At 36.8% G+C, this 18784-nt stretch overlaps 1 protein-coding gene across 1 annotated transcript in view; it reads left to right on the top strand.

Moving 5' to 3' along the window:
- The window catches only part of galnt18b (UDP-N-acetyl-alpha-D-galactosamine:polypeptide N-acetylgalactosaminyltransferase 18b), a 159337-nt gene that overhangs the window by 81841 nt on the left and 58712 nt on the right, over positions 1-18784 (top strand). The window contains exons 5-7 of the mRNA XM_077201769.1: positions 2576-2773; positions 2971-3085; positions 16292-16477. Of these exons, the coding sequence (XP_077057884.1) occupies positions 2576-2773; positions 2971-3085; positions 16292-16477 (499 nt within the window). The remainder of the gene's footprint in view (positions 1-2575; positions 2774-2970; positions 3086-16291; positions 16478-18784) is intronic.

Genomic DNA, 18784 nt, shown 5'->3' with positions numbered 1-18784 from the left:
ACTTTGAAAGTGTCGCAAAACATGCAAGAAGCAACTTAAAATCATTTTGCAGAAATGTCACCACATTCAAAGTGGTAGTATGCGCACATCCAGAAAACTTCAGGCATGTGCGCGATCAGATCAAGCAATTCACTAGAGGGTAAACAAATATCGGCACATTGCTTCCAAAGAATCAATTTACTGAACTACACAACGTTTCATCTTTGTCAGGCATAAAAACAAGTACACAGCAAGGTATGATTTATATCAACATATTCCGTCACACCTGATCTGAATGTTGGTTACTATTTTGTATTTTTTTTCTCTTGGGTTAATGAGTTGTTTAATCAGATCAGGTGTGACGGATTACGTTGATGTAAATGATACCTTGCTGTGTGCTTGTTTTTATGGCTGATGAAGACCTTCGGGTTGAAACATTGTACAGTTCAATAAATTGATTCTTTGGAAGCAGCAGTGGCAGTGTGCCGACTTTTGTTTACTCTCTAGAGAAATGTAACCACAGCCACATTTTTCGAATGACTTTGGGTTGTAAATGTGAAAAACAGACTGAAACTTAATTCAAACTTATGTCCTCTCTAGCTGTAACGTGATGAGGATGCAGAAATGACAGGGAGAGTAGGATCCAAATGCAGAATGGCAACACTTTATTTTCGATAGTCCACTTTAGACATTCTACTAACTATAAGGAACTTTGCAACTACACGTCAACTAACTGTCATTAGAGTATTAGTAGTATTCTGAGCATTAGAGTATTCTGTCTGCTTAATATTTGCAAACACTTTATTGTGATGGTCCCCAACAGATATCTATTGACTATGAGTAACTTGGCAACTACAATTCAGCTTATTCTACTAACCCGAATCCTAACACCTAACCATAACCTAACAGTTTACTGACAGTCTACTACAGTCTACTAAGGCTGTGTTCACACTGCAGGGGCTTAATGCTCAATTCTGATTTTTTGAAAAAAATAGTTTTTTTTTGCAAGGCGTAAATTAAATGTGACCTTTTGTGATCTCCTGTGTGAATGAGAACGTGAATATGAAATGACCCAGAAGTGACCTGTATGCGCAGAAGAGTACTCAACGGTCAACGACGTCCAAATATTAATTAAATCAGAAACCTCGCTTCCCTTCCATTGACTGGTCTCAGCATCGCCCGCCAGTTGTTGTTTATCTTCTCATTCCCGCCTACTTCAACGCAGAATTATGACGTTTGCCGCATATCAATGATGTGCGGGTCGGATACATGCGACCTGGCCGTTCAGATTGAAGTTGCATTTCAAAAGATCGGATACATATCGGATTTGGACCACATACCCAAGTGGCCTCGGTCGCATTTGAAAAGATCGGATCTGTGTCGTTCAAAGTGTCATTTAAAGATCAGATACAGGTCGCATAGGGGCAAAAAAATCGGAATTGGGTCGTTTCAGCCTGCAGTGTGAATGAGCGTAAGTTGACATGTAGTTGCAAAGTTACTTATAGTTGGTAGAATGTCTAAAGTATCGAAATAAAGTGGAACCAAGAATATTTATTAAAGGAAATAAACAAAACACAATAAACAGGTAAAACACTAAAAACAGGGAAAATCCTGAACCGGGAACAGATCTGAAACACATGTCAAGAAACTGCTTAAACAGGACAATACCAGACCCTGAACATGAGAAATACAAGAGCTATCTGCTGCGCTCACGCCATGCCGTAATTACTGTAATTTCGAGATGACATCACGTGACGTTCTGCTCAGAACTGTTCACGTCCTATGACTGGGAATTATGTATTTCTATAGCGACACTATCAACGCCTAAATGAATCTGCAGCAGTCAGGTGGTACAGCGATCAGGTGGTACAAGTAGGGAAAATCCCAAGCTTACAAGTTACATGCTGTACGAGGACGTGAGAGCTTTTTACAGGTTGAAATCTCGTAATTAGGGGAATTGCAACATGGCGTGAACATGGCACCTATACACAAGGGAGTGACAAGCTAACAAGACACAAATGGGAAAACTACAACGAACAACAAACATGGCACTCGGGAAAGAGTAACCAAAAAGTCCTAAACAAGACATAGGGAACATATAACACTAGCTTTCAAATTTCATTCATGCTTCAATTTCAAACTTGGCGACACATGAAGTTCATTCTTGGATGAACGATTCTATTAACTATCTTGGATCTTTTAGAACACAGATCATATAGATGCCCTTCATCATCAGCATTTCTGGATCTTACAGTTGGCACAGCACGGTTTGGCTCATAACAATCTGACCCAGATATGTCAGTGCATTTTGAATAACGCCCAGATTATTTCTGCCTTTAATCAGCTTTGATGTGATTTTAAAGCTGTACTGTACTGCTCAGTTTGCATATTTCTAGAAGAGTCTAAAACAGTTTTAAATAGTACAGAGGATGAACTGACTGAATAGGATCTGTCTGTTTGTCTCTATTTAATCATGTTGAGAACACACTGCCTGTTCAGGCTCACGTGTCATGCTCAAAACAAATTTTTTTTTTGTTTGTTTTTGGAACAAAGCATGTTCACTGCATGGTATATGTTTTTATTGTTATGTCTACAGGGCAGAGCCTATTCTCCAAAGGATCAAAGAAGACAGAACTAGAATTATATCTCCATCTTTTGACAATATCAAATATGACACATTTGAGATTGAGGAGTACCCACTCTCTGCTCAGGGCTATGACTGGGAACTGTGGTGCCGATATCTGAACCCACCAAAATCCTGGTGGAACTTGAACAACAGCACTGCTCCAATCAGGTATTTTGTTAAATATATTTTGGATTTATGTATTTATTTATTTGGAAATGCACATTTATTTATTTATTTAAAAAATGCACATTAATTTATGTATTTGGAGATGCACATTTATTTATTTTATTCATTTCATTAATTTTCTGATTTGGCTGATATAAATATATATTCAATGAATGTAATTATGTGATATAAATCTTTAGGAGTCCGGCCCTCATTGGCTGCTTTGTGGTGGACAGGCAGTACTTTGCAGAGATTGGTCTGTTGGATGAAGGCATGGAGATTTACGGAGGAGAGAATGTGGAGCTGGGTGTGAGGGTGAGAAACTATATCAATCTGTACAGGCTATGGGGTAATGGAGATAATGGATGCACTCTTGAAGGATTAATGACTCTAATGGCCCTCCTTTCTTGGCAGGAAAGTTCAAGTTGGCACCATTTAAGGCATCCCTTGTCAAAACGCATTTTTTGATCGGGTTGTAATTGTTATGCATAAAATGCTTAAAATAGTTGCAGATGAAGTATAGCAAGACAAGACACTGTGTGAATTTAGGGCTGCTTCTAACATTTTTTTTTCTTTTTCTATTGATTAATCTATTGATTTTGTTATTTATTTAATTATTTTTTTATTAGTCTATTAATATAAATATTACATTCCCCTGATTGACCCCTGATTTTGGTTAACTAACAATGCTTCTCGCATTATTTTTTCAGTTTTATTAAAAAATTCTCTAGTTACATTAATATTTAATCAATAATATTTAACCCCTGATTGACCCCTGATTTTGGTTAACTAACAATGCTTCTCGCATTATTTTTTCAGTTTTATTAAAAAATTCTCTAGTTACATTAATATTTAATCATTTAGCAGACGCGTTTATCCAAAGCGACTTACAAATGAGGAGATCAATTCAAACAATCAAACCAACAATAAGCCAACAATAAATTAAGTATTGTGACAAGTCTCAGGTAGTCTAGCACAGTACACATAGCACATTTTTTTTAATTTAAAAAAATTAATAGAATAGAAATAGAATAGTAAGTATTAGTATAAATGGTTCAATTGTTGACAAAAAAGCTGCATCTTTAGCCGTTTCTTGAAAATGAAAAGACTAAGCAGCTTAGGTTGGTTTAGGCAGGACACCAGCAGGGAACAGTCCAGGTAAAGGTCCGTGAAAGTGATTTTGTGCCCCTTTGGGATGTCATCACAAGACACTGTTCACTTGCAGTACCGAGTTTAGTGATAGTTCTGCAGAGCCAGCGGTTGTTTTGTAGGCAAACATCAGTGCCTTGAATTTGTTGCGAGCGGCAATTGGCAATTTTTGGCAGTGCAAGTTTATGAAGATCAGGTGTGACGTGCGATCTCTTCGGCTTGTTAAAGACCACTCTGGATGCATATTCTGGATCAGTTGCAGAGGTTTCACAGTATACATGCTGAAAGGCCTCCCAAAAGAGCATTGCAATAGTCCAGTCTGGATAGAACAAGCGCTTGGATAAGGAGTTGTGTAGCATGCTCTGATAGGAAGGGCCTGATCCTCCTAATGTTGTATAAGGCACATCTGCAGGACCCGGCAGTTCTAGCAATGTGGTCTGTGAAGTTTAACTGATCATCGATCACAACTCCAAGGTTCCTGGCAGTCCTGGATGGAGGTACGGTTGATGAACCTAGCTGAATGGGTTAGGACGTGTTGACTACAAGCATTTCTGTCTTTGCAAGGTTGATTTGATAGTGGTGGTCCTTCATTTAGCAAGAAATGTCTGTCAGGCAGGCTGAGATGTGAGCACTCGAGATGTGATAAGGAAATGACGCAAGATCACGCCAGCGTCAGACGAAGTTCTCGTGCGAGATTGAAATTATTATTAAAAATGATAGCCTGCAAGAAGATTACGATCCAAATTGTCTGTGGGCTGATTTGCAGCTAAGAGGAGAAAAAGAAAAACAGATTATGCAGGAGGAAATGGTTGGGGAGACGAGGGGAGCAATGACTGTGTTTTCTGCAAAGAGAGTTGGGGGTAAATAAATAATTTTGCAAAGTGCTGCTGTTGCTTCTGGTCAAGCAAATGCTTGTGGTTTGTTTCTGTTTGATATAATTGCAAATATATCTATTAAAATACTGATATTCTGGTCTAACTCCTCCCTGAACATCCCGCGGTCCTGTTTCTTGCTCTCTTATTGGCTGTTGTTCATCGCCGATGTAGTTTTCAGTCAGAACACATTCACAAAGCAGGATTTTGAATCGCCGACAGGTCAGGATATTTAGCATGCCAAATATCTCATGGGCGTCGACGACTCAGATCTCGTCTTTGATAATTCACACTGTGTGATTGTCACTCGCGTGAACAAGCACTGATTTGCCTATGATTTCGGGCAGTCTCGGTGGAGTGGCCACTTTTGAAACCAGACTGGTTGTTGTCCAGGAGGTTGTTCTGTGTGAGAAAGGTAGAGACTTGGTTGAACATGACTCGCTTATGTGTCCTAGCAATGAATACCAGTTAGACTGGTGTACCATTGCAACGCTAACATAAAGAGTGACACATCAACGCATTCCATGCCTTTATAACACTAAATTTGAATCAATATTTTTTTTTCTATACCAGTGAATTGTTAGATTTAGCTTTGCAAAGATGTTCAGACCTTTTCTCTGTTCTTTTTCTTACTTAAGGCGAGACACGGCAGGCAAAAACATTGTTTTTTTTCCACTGGTCAATTTTGAGATTTTGGGATATTTGTCTTCTTTCAGACTTGTGGTGAAAAAATGTCCGAAATACACATTTAGGTCTTTATTTTACTACACTTTGTCTGTTTGCGTCTGTAGATTTCTCATAAATTCATCAAAAGTTGTCGTTATAAATCATCCTGCTGCTCCGTGATCGCGATCTGCACCCTGTCATCACACACACCGTTAGAAAGCTCTCTCTTTCCTGTACAATATTGCCGGATCCAAATATGGTAATTTCCTTTTTATCAGCAACCAATCGTGAAAGTAAAAGGGGGGGATTTTACTCTAAATGCGCAATCTCATTGGCTGATGCTAAATCTTTAAAGCCCGTTTTCTCAAAATGACTTTTCTCTCATACTCCAAGTCCAAAATATCCACTTCAGTAGCACCTATATACACCAAACGTCCCAGTCTTGTACATAGTTATATTATGAAGACATTTACAGAGGGGTTTGTAAATATATTATTCCTAGCCTGATTTATATAACATTTTATTCAAAAAAACATTGCGAAAATCATTTTTTTAAGGCTATTGGCAGTACATTCTGATACAGGATAACAAAAGTAGATATCCATAAACCCATCTTTAATTTTTTCCCCATCTAATATGTGAACACAATGAAAACATTATTTTGAACCTGGCTTTATCCCATACTCAGATTTCGTTTTTTAAAATATATGCAAATTAGCGCATATTTAATTAGATAATGCCTCATTTGCATATTTAAACATTAAATTACAGAAAACTTGTAATACAGTTTGGTTACACTTTGTTTTCGATAGTCACTTTAGACATTCTACTAACTATAAGTAACTTTTCAACTACATGTCAACTAACTGTCATTAGAGTAGCTATTAGAAGACTGTAATAGACTGTCAGTAGACTGTTAGGTTATGGTTAGGTGTTAGGGTTCGGGTTAGTAGAACAAGTTGACTTGTAGTTGCCAAGTTACTTATAGTCAGAAGAATATCTGTTGGAGGACCAACAAAATAAAGTGTAAGCAGACAGTCTACTAATACTCTAATGACAGTTAGTTGACATGTAGCAGCAAAGTTACTTATAGTTAGTAGAATGTCTAAAGTGGACTATCGAAATAAAGTGTTACCCACATTTTTTTCTCATCTTGATGTAGGTAATCAACTGGCAAAGTTTCATGGTGATATCTGCTAGTTAAAAAAATTACCCTATTCACCTTTAGTGTCTCGCCTTAACAAATAACACATTCAATAATGAAAAATCACGAATCTGCTGATGAAAAGCCGCCCCACAGCATGAAAACTACCACTTTCACTGAAGGTATGGCGTTTTTTTGAGGTGTTAGATTTGAGCCGTGTTAGATTTGCACTGCACATTTGCTTCACATATTTCTTTTTTTTTCTGTGTCACAATCCCATACTGGCCAGTGTTATACAGATTTCCTGATATGATCGACTGCTGCACCTTTACTCTTTGTTTTCAGGTACTGAACTCTCAAAGCGAACATTGTCCTTTATGTGGTCTCCTGCTGTTCGTGCAAGGAGTTTTATAGGGCAACCTGTTCTAGGCAATGTCTGGGTGGTTTGATTCAGCTTCCATTTCTTTATAATTGAACTAGCATTGCCTGCTGGGACATTACAAACACTTCACTATTGTTCCCTTACTTATGTATTTGTTTAACTTAATGTCTAACTTCACAGAATAACTCTTTAGTATTCATTTCAGAGATGCCCTTCAAACTTACAACCTGAATAATGACTCATTATAAACTGTGAGCCCCAATGTCCTTTGGGCTTTCAGTTAGAAAATGAGTGGTTTTTAATTGATTCACTAGCGAGTGTTTGAGAATTTAGTTTTAATCAGGACATGTGGTGCTGAATACTTATTTCAGTTCATTTTCATAAAGAATATTGGCATAAAAAAGTATCTCTTTAAGTTTAAGCTGCTGTGCTAGGAATACAAACATCAGTATCAATGTTGGATTTGTAATTTAGTCAAATCTCTCAAGGTTGCATTTATTTGATCAAATATACAGTAAAAAACTGTAATATTGTAAAATATTATTAAAATTTAAAAATATATATATTTTTTAATTTAAATATATTTTAAAATATTATTTATTCCTGTGATGCAAAGCTGAATTTTTAGCATCATTACTCCAGTCTTCAGTGTCACATACAGTTATCAAAATGTTGATTTGGTGCTCTATTATTATCAATTATTATTAGTGCTCAATTAATAATAATGGATCTTATTATTTTTATGCAAACCGTGATCATTTTTTGATGAATATAAAGTTCAAGAGAACAGCATTTGTTTAAAATAGAAATCTTTTTGTAACATTGTAAATGTCTTTACTGTTACTTTTGATAAATTTAATTACTGAATTAAAAATAAATAAATAAAACTTACCACAAACTTATAAATGTTACTGTATTGCAATTTTCTTCAAAAATATGAATCAGCACAACTGTTTTCAACATTGATAATAATAAGAAATATTTCTTGAGCAGAAAATCTGCATGAAGGATCGTTATGTAATGATGCTGAAAATTCAGCTTTACCATCACATGAATAAATGACATTTTAAAACATATTCAAAAAGAAAACAGCTCTACTAAAATGTAATAATATTTCACAATATTACTTTATTTAACTGTATTTTTGATCAAATTAATTGGTAAACATTTTTGCCTTGGTAAACATATGATACTTCTTTCAAAAGCATTAAAGAATATTAATTACTCCAAACTTTTTACCAGTAGTTTATGATGACTGTCGCACACCAGACCCTGTTTGCTCTACTTTACTTTTGTACTGGAGTTATTTGCCAGTTTATTCGCATATGTCTGTTTCTCCATCCCACCACAGGCTTAAAAAATGTGCCGTACCTGAGAAGAGAGCCATTATAATCCCTGAAGAAGACAATAATAACCTTCAAGCATACTGTGTCCCCAAAAAAGTATTTGGACACTTACTGTAAGCCACACTTAAAAATGTATTACTGACATTGGGCATTGCTGATGACAGAATAAAAATACAATTACATACTGTGTATAATATATTATTCAGAGACTAGAGGGCAAACTTGCTGTCCCGACCTGTCCTCTGTACATGAGTCAGCATAGCCTAAAGTGGCTTGACTTTCGAAGCCATGACCACTCTCTCCAAGCACAGTGAAATATAATCATCAATCACGCTAGAGGAGAGTAGGGTGGCATTTCCCTCCCTGGTAATTTTCCCTCAGTGAATGGCATGCTTTTAAGATTTTTATGCTTGATAATGGGCCACTGATTGCTCTTCTCTGAAAGCATGCACAATTTTCTCAGAGACATACTTTTTCACTGTCCCTCGCTGGTTTGTGGATAAATGGAAAGTGAATCATCTGATTGCACCAGAAGGCACGCACATACACAGTGTTCTAGATTAGTTCATGTCTGTTTATTCCAGATTATAGCATGCAATGAAAAGACGGGCTGCTGAGGTGTTTTAGTCAGATTAGAGGCGCTACTACCTCTTACCTCACTTTAGCCATAATTCCCAGTATTATATTCTAATATACTACTTAATTCTGCAGTATATTACAGCAGCTCTGACAATGTATGGAAAGTTATGTGTCTGCAGATTACAGTCTCAAAAAAGAAGACAATTTTCAAATCTACGCATATCAAAGATTACTGTTTCAAATAAAAATATGTTTGCCGTTCTATATAAAGGTAGATGTACTATGTCCTCAATCAGCGTTTAATTCTAAATCGGTGAAAAGCAAATGAATCATGTCTGGAACCTTCTGAGGTGATAAACGGAGATTAGAGCGTTGCGTGATAAAGCTCATCAAGCATTTACGCAATATGCAGATGGAGTCTTCTCATACACTGAATCACTCGAAAAAAATAAAGGATATTATGTGGAACATGTAAGCGAATTACAGTGTACCAGAGATAAAATAAATAGGCCATGCAGAGATTTGATGGTTCGGTATAAAACATTCAAAATGACTGGTGGCCCACAAGCATTAACTAGGTGGTCTAGAAATGTCATATTTCGGGTCAATTTTACATCGAAAAATCCCAAGAAAACTTCCGGGAGAGGTTGGATATCTGATTTCGTGACTCGGAGCGTTAAAGTTTGCATCAAGAAAATAAGGCAGTTGTAGGACCATAAATATGTGTTTTTAATTGTGATATTTTCAGAAAAAATTATGTTTCTTTATACAAAATAAAATGTCTCATTATAGAGTGAAATATGACCTGAACACATTTTAAGGTTTTGTGGTATTTGATCTTCCATGTTATACAACAGTTAGTTCCAGTGGCCCAGTTTGATTGGTCGAGGGGCTGATATTTAGAGTAACATGACTGTTTTTTCATTGATTGTATCCTTCCACTTGCCCTTGTTCACAGGGTTTCAGACCAGAGTAGCGGTGTAAAATAGAAGTAACGTTCACATTTATTCTTCATTTAGTTCTACTCTAGTCTACCTAGTCTATCTGCTATTCTTCTCATAAATCACTGTTTGCTCACTAAAGTACATCAAACTCTATCGATTCATTCATAATATCAGAGAACATTTCTGCACTTTGCTACGTAAACTAATAGCATGTTTAGCCAAGTCAATAGAGGGCGCTGCTGAGGGTGTCCGTAGAGGATGTAATAATCTCCTTTAAATATGCACTTCCTTTGAGTGGAATGGTTGCAGTGCTTGAAATGTTTGGCATGGCCGCTGGAAGAACAAGCTCTGGTAGGTCTATTTTTATAGGTGTTATGATTATGAGTAGTGTTTGTAATGCTTATTTATGATATATGATGTTTCATGCACAATGCTGACAAGGTTTTGCTGGATGAGTGGTGGACCATTGCAGCACACTGCACGTGAGTGTTAACAAAAGCCGGTCGTTTTATGGTGTGAAATGATCAGTGACACCCCCTTTTGTATGTAGTATGAAAAATGACTCTTTTGTAGAGAAGTTTGCTTTAAAGGCCTTCACGTTGGTAATGTTGAGCTTGATGAGTAGTGGATACTGAATGGCTGTTGAACTTCCTGTGGCTTCTGAAATCAACCGAAAGGCAACTAAGGTGTTTTATTGACTATTGTCACTACTTGATTTAGTTTGTTATGCTGGAATAGCTATCATATTTTCACGTTGTCAATTGTAATAAATGTATGGGCCGTGGTTTCTAGTTGGAACTAATGTTATGATGTGATGTTAGTTTGACATTTTATGTTTAGATATAATAATTACTGTTTTTTTTAATGGGTGTTTTTTTTTTTTTTTTAATGGATTGATATGTGTATTTTTGCTTAATTTACTATTGTCTTTTCTTTGTAGAGTTCGATTCGTCCTGTGCAACTAATCGCTGTTTTCCCTACCTTTATTTATTTTTTGTAGTCAAGAGCGGTAAAAAACCATCCCTATTGCTCCATCACACATGTTTAATACATACTCCCCTTTAGGAGGGCATTGAGATAAAGGATGAAGGAAAATGAGAGCGTGTTGTAGGTATTTTTGCAGTAGGCCAAGGTCTGAAGGGCATCGAGCAGCATTGTGTGAGGGCTCTTTCTGTTCTGAAATTGAAACAGATGGCCTTTTTAGTCTGGAATAAAACATAGCTACCATTAGCTACAATAAAGAGTCATGTCAGCACACTCTGCTGTCGTTATCAAAGGTCTAAGGCTGCTGGAACATAATTAATTCATGTTGTTTTACATACATTCCCATTTCCTGTTGGTTTTACACCGTGAACAATGGCTCAGATTTTCAGATGTGGATTGTTGACTTGCTATGCAGACACTATGAGGAGATATTTATAGACATGTCATCCATGTGAGTCTTTTTCATTAGAGGTTTGCAGGGTTGCAAATTAGATACAAAAATACTCAGTGCAAAGCATGCGCATCACAGTATGTTGGCGTTATCTGTAGCGTCGATGCCAGATTTCTCTGCACTGTCTAAGACCTGACAAACGAGGAAATGGATAGATTACACATACTATTTATTTAGTAAGCATGTACACTCTTTGAGAAAAAAAACAGTTCAAGATTTCAATTAATGATTTGACTCAATGCACTTATCGTGTACATTCATGTATTTACATTGTACTTACAGTACTGCATGTAATTATAGCTGTAATTAATTTCTCTAATTGCATCTATAATTACACTGTTGACCCTTACACCTTAAACCACCTAACAGGACACCAAATATATAGCAAGACCATTTCCTTAACGATACCAGATTGGGTTTATCAGCTTGTAACTGATTAACAGTTGTAACAGCTGTAACAGGTTTAGACATTACGTCTCTTATACTTGTTTAAGTAAAAGCAATTAAGTGTGTGAAGGCCTAAAGTAGCTATTGTGAATGAACATTATGTGAACCTTTCACAATGACTGGGCATGTTTATGCATAAATCCAAGTAATAATTGAGATCTCTAACAATATGGATCATAAATTCAATATCCCTGTCACTTACTTGCTTAATGGAGAAGAGGAGAGAAGTCTACTCTACAGAGCTGCTCACAGGTTCCTGCTGAGAGTGTGTTGACTGTCTGTGTTGAATGGTTGAGTTTCAAAAAATCAATAATGAAACAGTTGCAGATTAAAAAAAAAAAAGGAGGGCATTAAAAACCCTAAACTCAAACCCAAAGAACCTATATGTATATATATATATATATATATATATATATATATATATATATATATATATATAAATAATATATATTGTATGTATATACAATATATACATTTTCGGTTACACTTTTTTTATATATCCGTGTTACGTTGTAATTATATATTTAAGTACTGAGTAATTTGAATTAACTACATGCACTTTACTAGGGTTAGGATTGGTTTAGGGCTAGTTGCATGTAATTATGCAAAATTGATAGAAATAACTATAGAAATTACATGTAATATGTCTAACAAGGACACTGTAAAATAAAGTTAAACATTTTTATGTATGCGCAGATTCAAACAACCTACAGTACTGTACATTTGGCAAAATGTGCAGTATACAACCAGATCACACTGCATGGAATACAGTTTCACACTGTGCAGATTGACTTTCTATTTACAGAAGGTCGAATGAACCACACGTGATATCAGCTATGATGATTATTTAACACCTTTTTCTCATAACTATTTTTGGTTTTTTCAACAAAGGGATGTCAAAGAATTAATAATGCAGTTCTCTAACTCTATTTTGATTGGCCACCACAATCTGCTGTTAAATATTCCTATGTAATAATTATCTCATATTATAAAACAAATTATTTATTGTCCATCCATTTAATTGGAAAGTTGCTGTTTATTAAGCAGGATAATGTATAGTCAGAAAGTCATAATCACAAAAATAATCCCTAGTTTTAAAAAATAGTAGCCAATATTCAGTGTATACACTAATATATTATTTCAGACATGTCATTGTTTGATTAGCTTTCTGCCACTCTTGCTATCCCAAACATTTCTCTGTGATGGCGAGTGAGTGCACTCCATGGAAACGGAGCACTCTTGAACAAATGTTTGCACCAGGAAATTAATGGTTCATATGAACCAGTGTACTCCACAATCAGTGTCATCACAGTAGAACAAATTCAAGCATTTGGATGATCATTTGGGAGTAAGTGTTAGCACACTGGAGTAAAAAAAAAACCCACAAAAATAGCGGCAGAGCTGCTCTAGTTTCGGGGAACCGTGATTGTCCGTAGGAGGATTGGCAGGCAGAATAGAGGGATAAAAGCAGGCGGTCGCACATTCACACATATACAGTACACGCACAGACTTTTTTTAAACCACCCACTACTCAGTTCAGTGCGCATGTTACTCACTTGTCAAACATGGAGTCTGACAAGGATAAATTATACTGGAGTAAATATCAGGGCAGCGTGACTGCTAATGCACGTTATGGTCAACAACGACAATAAACCATGACAACAGCAATTCTACCCACGCCAAGAATCGTTTCTTTCAATTTAACAACTGCTGCTTTATTATATACTAGTAAGTGCTTTTAATTGCACCATTCTGATCTGGGAAACCATCCAAGCCAGTTGTCCTTGGACCTTTTGCTTTCAGACATCACCAAGGGAGTAGATGTTTTATGCTGTTTCTGTTTCCATGTCATTGGTGTCATTGTCATAGAAACTGCTGATTTCATTGAAGGGCTACCTATAATTGACTCCCCATATTCAAAGCAAGGGCTAATTGTGTTCCTGCTTTTAACTGTAGCCTGGTGTGACTTTAATTTTGAACTGACCCATTCAAGCACCTCATAGAGCCACTTACCAAAGCTTTATAAACACAGGTCCTCTCACAAACAAGAGTGACTGGCATGTGTGCTTGACCAAATCTCCCGTTCTCTTAACTGTGTGTTCACACTGACAGCTATTGAAATGCTGTAGGTCACTGTTTCTGTGCTGCTGGCTGCTAGTAGGCATTCACACTCGATCACTTTATACAGCAACTCATGCTAACTGCTCATTTGCGCAATAGTTTGGAATTTATTTGCATTTATTTGATCAAAAATAGTTTAACAGCAATTTTCTAAAATATTATTATAATTTAAAAAAAGGTTTCTTTTTGAATATAGTTTATTCTATAAATGCTGCATTTTCAGCAGCCATTACATGTCTATCTGAAATCATTGTAATATGTTGATTTTGGCGCTCATTTTTTATCAATTATTAATAGTGCTCAATTATTAATGTACTTATTATTATCAATGTTGAAAACAGTTTTTGCTGCTCAATATTTTTCTGAAAATTATTATAAATTTTTTTTCTGATGAATTTCAGGATTCTTTGATGAATAGAAAGTTCAAAAGAACAGCATTTATTTGAAATAGACATATTTCATAATATTAGAAATATAAGGATATGTTATCCTTATCGTCGTGCGCTTCATTGCAGCCACTCAACCCTGACAGTGTGTCCATGTTAAATATTAATTTAACCCCAATAGTAACCCCAAACTTTCTTGAGCAGCATATTAGAATGGTTTCTGAAGGATCATGTGACACTGAAGACTGAGTAATGATGCTGAAAATTCAGCTTTATTCACAGGAATAAATTGTGTTTTAAAAATCCATTAAAATACAGAAACAGTTATTTTAAATTGTAATAATATTACTGTTTTTATTAGTTTAACTGTATTTTTGATTAAATAAATGCAGCTTTGGTGAGCATTAGAGAAGTCTTTCAAAAGCATTTAAAAAATCTTAATTATGACAAACTTTTGACAGGTAACTTTTTTGAAACTCCAACAGTCACTCATGTTTCTGGGAACTGCCAACTATAGTTGAAAATGAGTGACTTCATGTGGCTTTGTCACTTAAATTCGCTGTCAGTGTGAACGCCCCTTTAAGAGCAAGCAATACAGTGATAGTGAGTCCTGTCTGAGGTATAATGACAGCTTCATCTTCCTCCCCACAGTGAGAGAAGAGTGTATCTGCTGGAGTGAAGCGTATATCGAGCATCCCTGATAGCTTCTGCTCAGCCTTAAAATAAACTCCACACAATCTTTCCTTTGGCTTCCAACTGTAGTCCTGACCTCTCAGATTGTCATACTTTTCCACAGACCATGGTTGTTGAAAATAGGCTGACCATAACAATGGCTTTAAAATATTGTTCTAATCTTGAAAAGTGATTGTAATTTTGTCTACATAGTAATTAAGGTGCATATTTTATTGTTGCTGAAAGAGCTTTTTGCCCTATGCAGCTTTGCAGTAATAATAATAATAATAATAATAATAATAATAAAATATACAAAAGAGCATAGCTTGTGTACCATGTATTATTGTATTTTGGACATTGGGCTCTGGTTTGGATACTCCTATGCTGTTGTCCTCACCATGCCTTTTAAATAAATTACTAAGACTTCATTGGTCAACCAACCTTTTCAAATAAGTTTGCTGTTAAATAGCACGGGTCATGATTCACACTTCTCTTTCCATCACGACATACACAGTAAGTTATATTTAAATACATGGCTGCCAATGGAGGTGCCATTTTGAGACGTCATATGTGCAGCACTAAGAGAACACTGTTCCAAAAGATTGAAGGAGCATTGATAATTGAATTCAAACAATACCACATTGTCATTTGATTCGAAATAACATGCTTTAAGTGTCTGAAAAGTTTACATTTCAGTTTGCACTTAAGTACATTCTTTCTGTAAGAGCACTTTTTAAAACTATGCAAAAGTGTACAAACTCCTTTTATTCCATAGCTTAATAAGAAACACAGTCAATTTGTATTAAGATTGAACAAATTGTTCAATTTAAGCAGTATTTGATTGTGTGCTCTGATTTCTTGCCTGACTGTCCTGATGGTTAGCTTAGCAACATGCTAACTCTAAACTCTGTTGTAGCTGTGGTTCACGTCTGTGGAAATCTATTTGAATTCTGCACAGAGTTGCTGTCTATGTACAGCGTTCCAAATCAGTCACTTATGAGGTTCCATCTGTGTTAGGATACAGCCATAGAAGACAGCTGCCTAACTCTGTTTTGGAACTGAGTGTGTGTGCACATGCAAGGACACATGCATTAACGTTTCCCCTTGAGACGAATCAGTACTTTAAGTGTATCCTATTTACTGCACATGCCATAAATTAAATTCCCTTTCAGGGTCTCATGGGGGTCTGAGTGTCCTTAAGATGCCCAAATGAGCTTTATTCTTAAAGACACAACTGCTATGATACAAAGCATCTGCACCTTATAGCTCTTCATTCTGAGCCAGAGAGTAGATGCATCTTGCCAAGAATTGTGCATATTATATTTCTCAGCATGAAAATGTATTTTTATTTAGACTCTTTGTGTCTGTGTGTATGTAGGTGTGGCAGTGTGGAGGAAGTGTGGAGGTGTTGCCCTGTGCCCGTATCGCTCATATCGAGCGCGCCCACAAACCCTACACGGAGGATCTTACTGCGCATGTGCGCAGAAATGCTCTGAGGGTGGCTGAAGTGTGGATGGATGAGTTTAAAAGCCACGTCTACATGGCCTGGAACATTCCACAAGAGGTGAGTCTATGTCAGCTACATACCGCTTGAAATTCCGCTTTCATCCAACATGTCTTATAAATAAGGAATGCTAAAACACAACTCATCCAAATGAGACGGTAACACAAGAAAAGCTGCAATACAAGTTCCAAAACTTACTAAAGATTAAGGGGTTTTTAATTTGTGTCAGTAGAGTTGAATAAAATGTTCATGGAGGAGTTGTGTTTTCAGATGTTTCTATAAGAATTTGGGGTGAGCAGAATACACTTTTCGTTCAATTGACTTCCTTCATACGCATCTGAATGCGGGAGACTGGACATGCTAAATTTTCTACCAAAGATCAAGTGAATTTGTATCACGTGAAAACGTTTGACCAATAGGAGACTGATACGTAACAACATGACCTCGTAGCTAAATTAAAAGAATGTAAAATTTAAAAGAATGGGCCTATTATGCTTTTTTTTTTTTTTACATTTTCAACTTTCTTTAGAGTGAAATTTTGCTGTTTGAGCATGAAAAAGGTCTGTATAGTTACTAAGCACAAAGTCCACTCCAAAGGGAATTATTTTCAGATATGCCTCGATTGTAGTCTTAAGTTCCATGTCACAATATTCCTCATTTAAATAATTCCCGCCCAAATAATAAAAAAGAAGAGGTGAGGTGAAGCCTGGTTGAACTGAGTTGTGTTAGTAGTGTGTTGAAACCTGTGGTTATGGTAAGGGGTGTGGCATTTCTGAAACACGCTCGAAGCAGCTGACCAATCACAACACACTGATCCAGCCGACCAATCAGAGCCCATTGTGCTTTTCGGAAGGAGTGGATTCACAGTGACCAGAGTGTTACTGACAGACTGTGAAGAGAGGTGCTGCAACAATATTTTAAATTCAAGCATAAAAAACTACTCTAGTAGACCCCCAAAATAAAATCAAGACTTTGTAAAGGGAAATAATCTCCTGGATTGCAACATAGCAGTAAAGTGCATGTTTTTACAGTTTAGATGTATTATTATTTTGAATTGTGTTTTTAAAAGTGTGACGGTATTTTACGACCGTTACAGTGTTCATAGAAGTTTCAGGTGCTCAAAGTCTAATGTTACCGTAGCTTTAGAGGGATGTATAGGGTTGTTTTGGTTCATTTGCAATATTTCACCATCAAGGAGCAGTGAATGTGAATGTTCTGGAAATTGATTTTGTGCCTCACTGCAATGGTAGCACAGACCCCAGCAGTCTCAGAGAAAGCATAGACATGTAAAAATAGGTGTATGTGGGATGGTGGAGATTTTATATGGCTTAAATCTGATGGCAGCCAGTGTAGCGAGACAAAGGAGGTAGGTAGGGAGCCCTTTTGTGTTCACTGAAGTCCAGGTGTGCTGCCTTCTGGATCATTGTAGAGTAACCGCATGCCTGAAAGCCAGACAATAGGCTGTTGCAGGGGTCCAATCTTGAGATGACAAGAGTTCATTTCCTAAGATATCCTTATCAATTAAAGATTCATGATATTTGTTTTGAGATTGCATGATTTATTAATTGAAATATATATTATACAGGATGTGCCCTAAATCCACTCTATCTTTTGATAGGTGTTGCATATAATACTATAAAGAGTGCATTGAATGGGTAGTTGTTTAATCTCCTGACTTATTGTCAGCACTGGTTGAGAAAAAGGATGAAAAAAGCAGGTTCTATACAAAGCAGTCTTTATTGATAACAAAATCAAAATACTCAAGCACTGGAACTCAGAACTTCTCAAAACATGAACAGAACAACCAGCAAACATGACGAAGAAATGACGAAGGACAGCTGAAAATGAGGGCTATATATACACAGTGAAACACTAGGGACTAAACAAGATAATTAACAAGACACGGGTGAAACACTCAAGGTCAAATCAAAAACCATGGAAACTAATGAACGAGGAAAACGGAAACATGAACGTCCCGGGTTACGTATGTAACCCTAGTTCCCCGAAGGGACGGACGCTGCGTGTAATCGCAGTGGGAACGCCCCCCAGCGTAGCGCGTCTGAAGCATGAATGAAATCAGTCAATGGAGCGTCACAGCGGGTGACGTCACCGACCAGGAAGCTATAAATATCCCCTGAATACACAAGCCACCAGCTTCTAATGTTACTGAAGCAAGCGATCAAAGGGGATGCCGAGAGTATGGCAGGACACGCAGCGTCCGTCCCTTCGGGGAACTAGGGTTACATACGTAACCCGGGACGTTCCCCTTCAGGGACTACCGCTGCGTGTAATCGCAGTGGGAACGCAATACCCACATCCCCATACGACCAAATCCCCGTCGTGTGTCATAAGGAGACACAAGCCGAC

This window comes from Siphateles boraxobius, unplaced genomic scaffold (genome assembly GCF_051911475.1).
Source record: "Siphateles boraxobius isolate OS27281-9 unplaced genomic scaffold, OSU_SipBor_1 48, whole genome shotgun sequence".
Classification (NCBI taxonomy): Eukaryota; Metazoa; Chordata; class Actinopteri; order Cypriniformes; family Leuciscidae; genus Siphateles; species Siphateles boraxobius.
The sequence above is the reverse complement of the archived record's forward strand: the minus strand, read 5'-3'. Positions and strand labels throughout refer to the sequence as shown.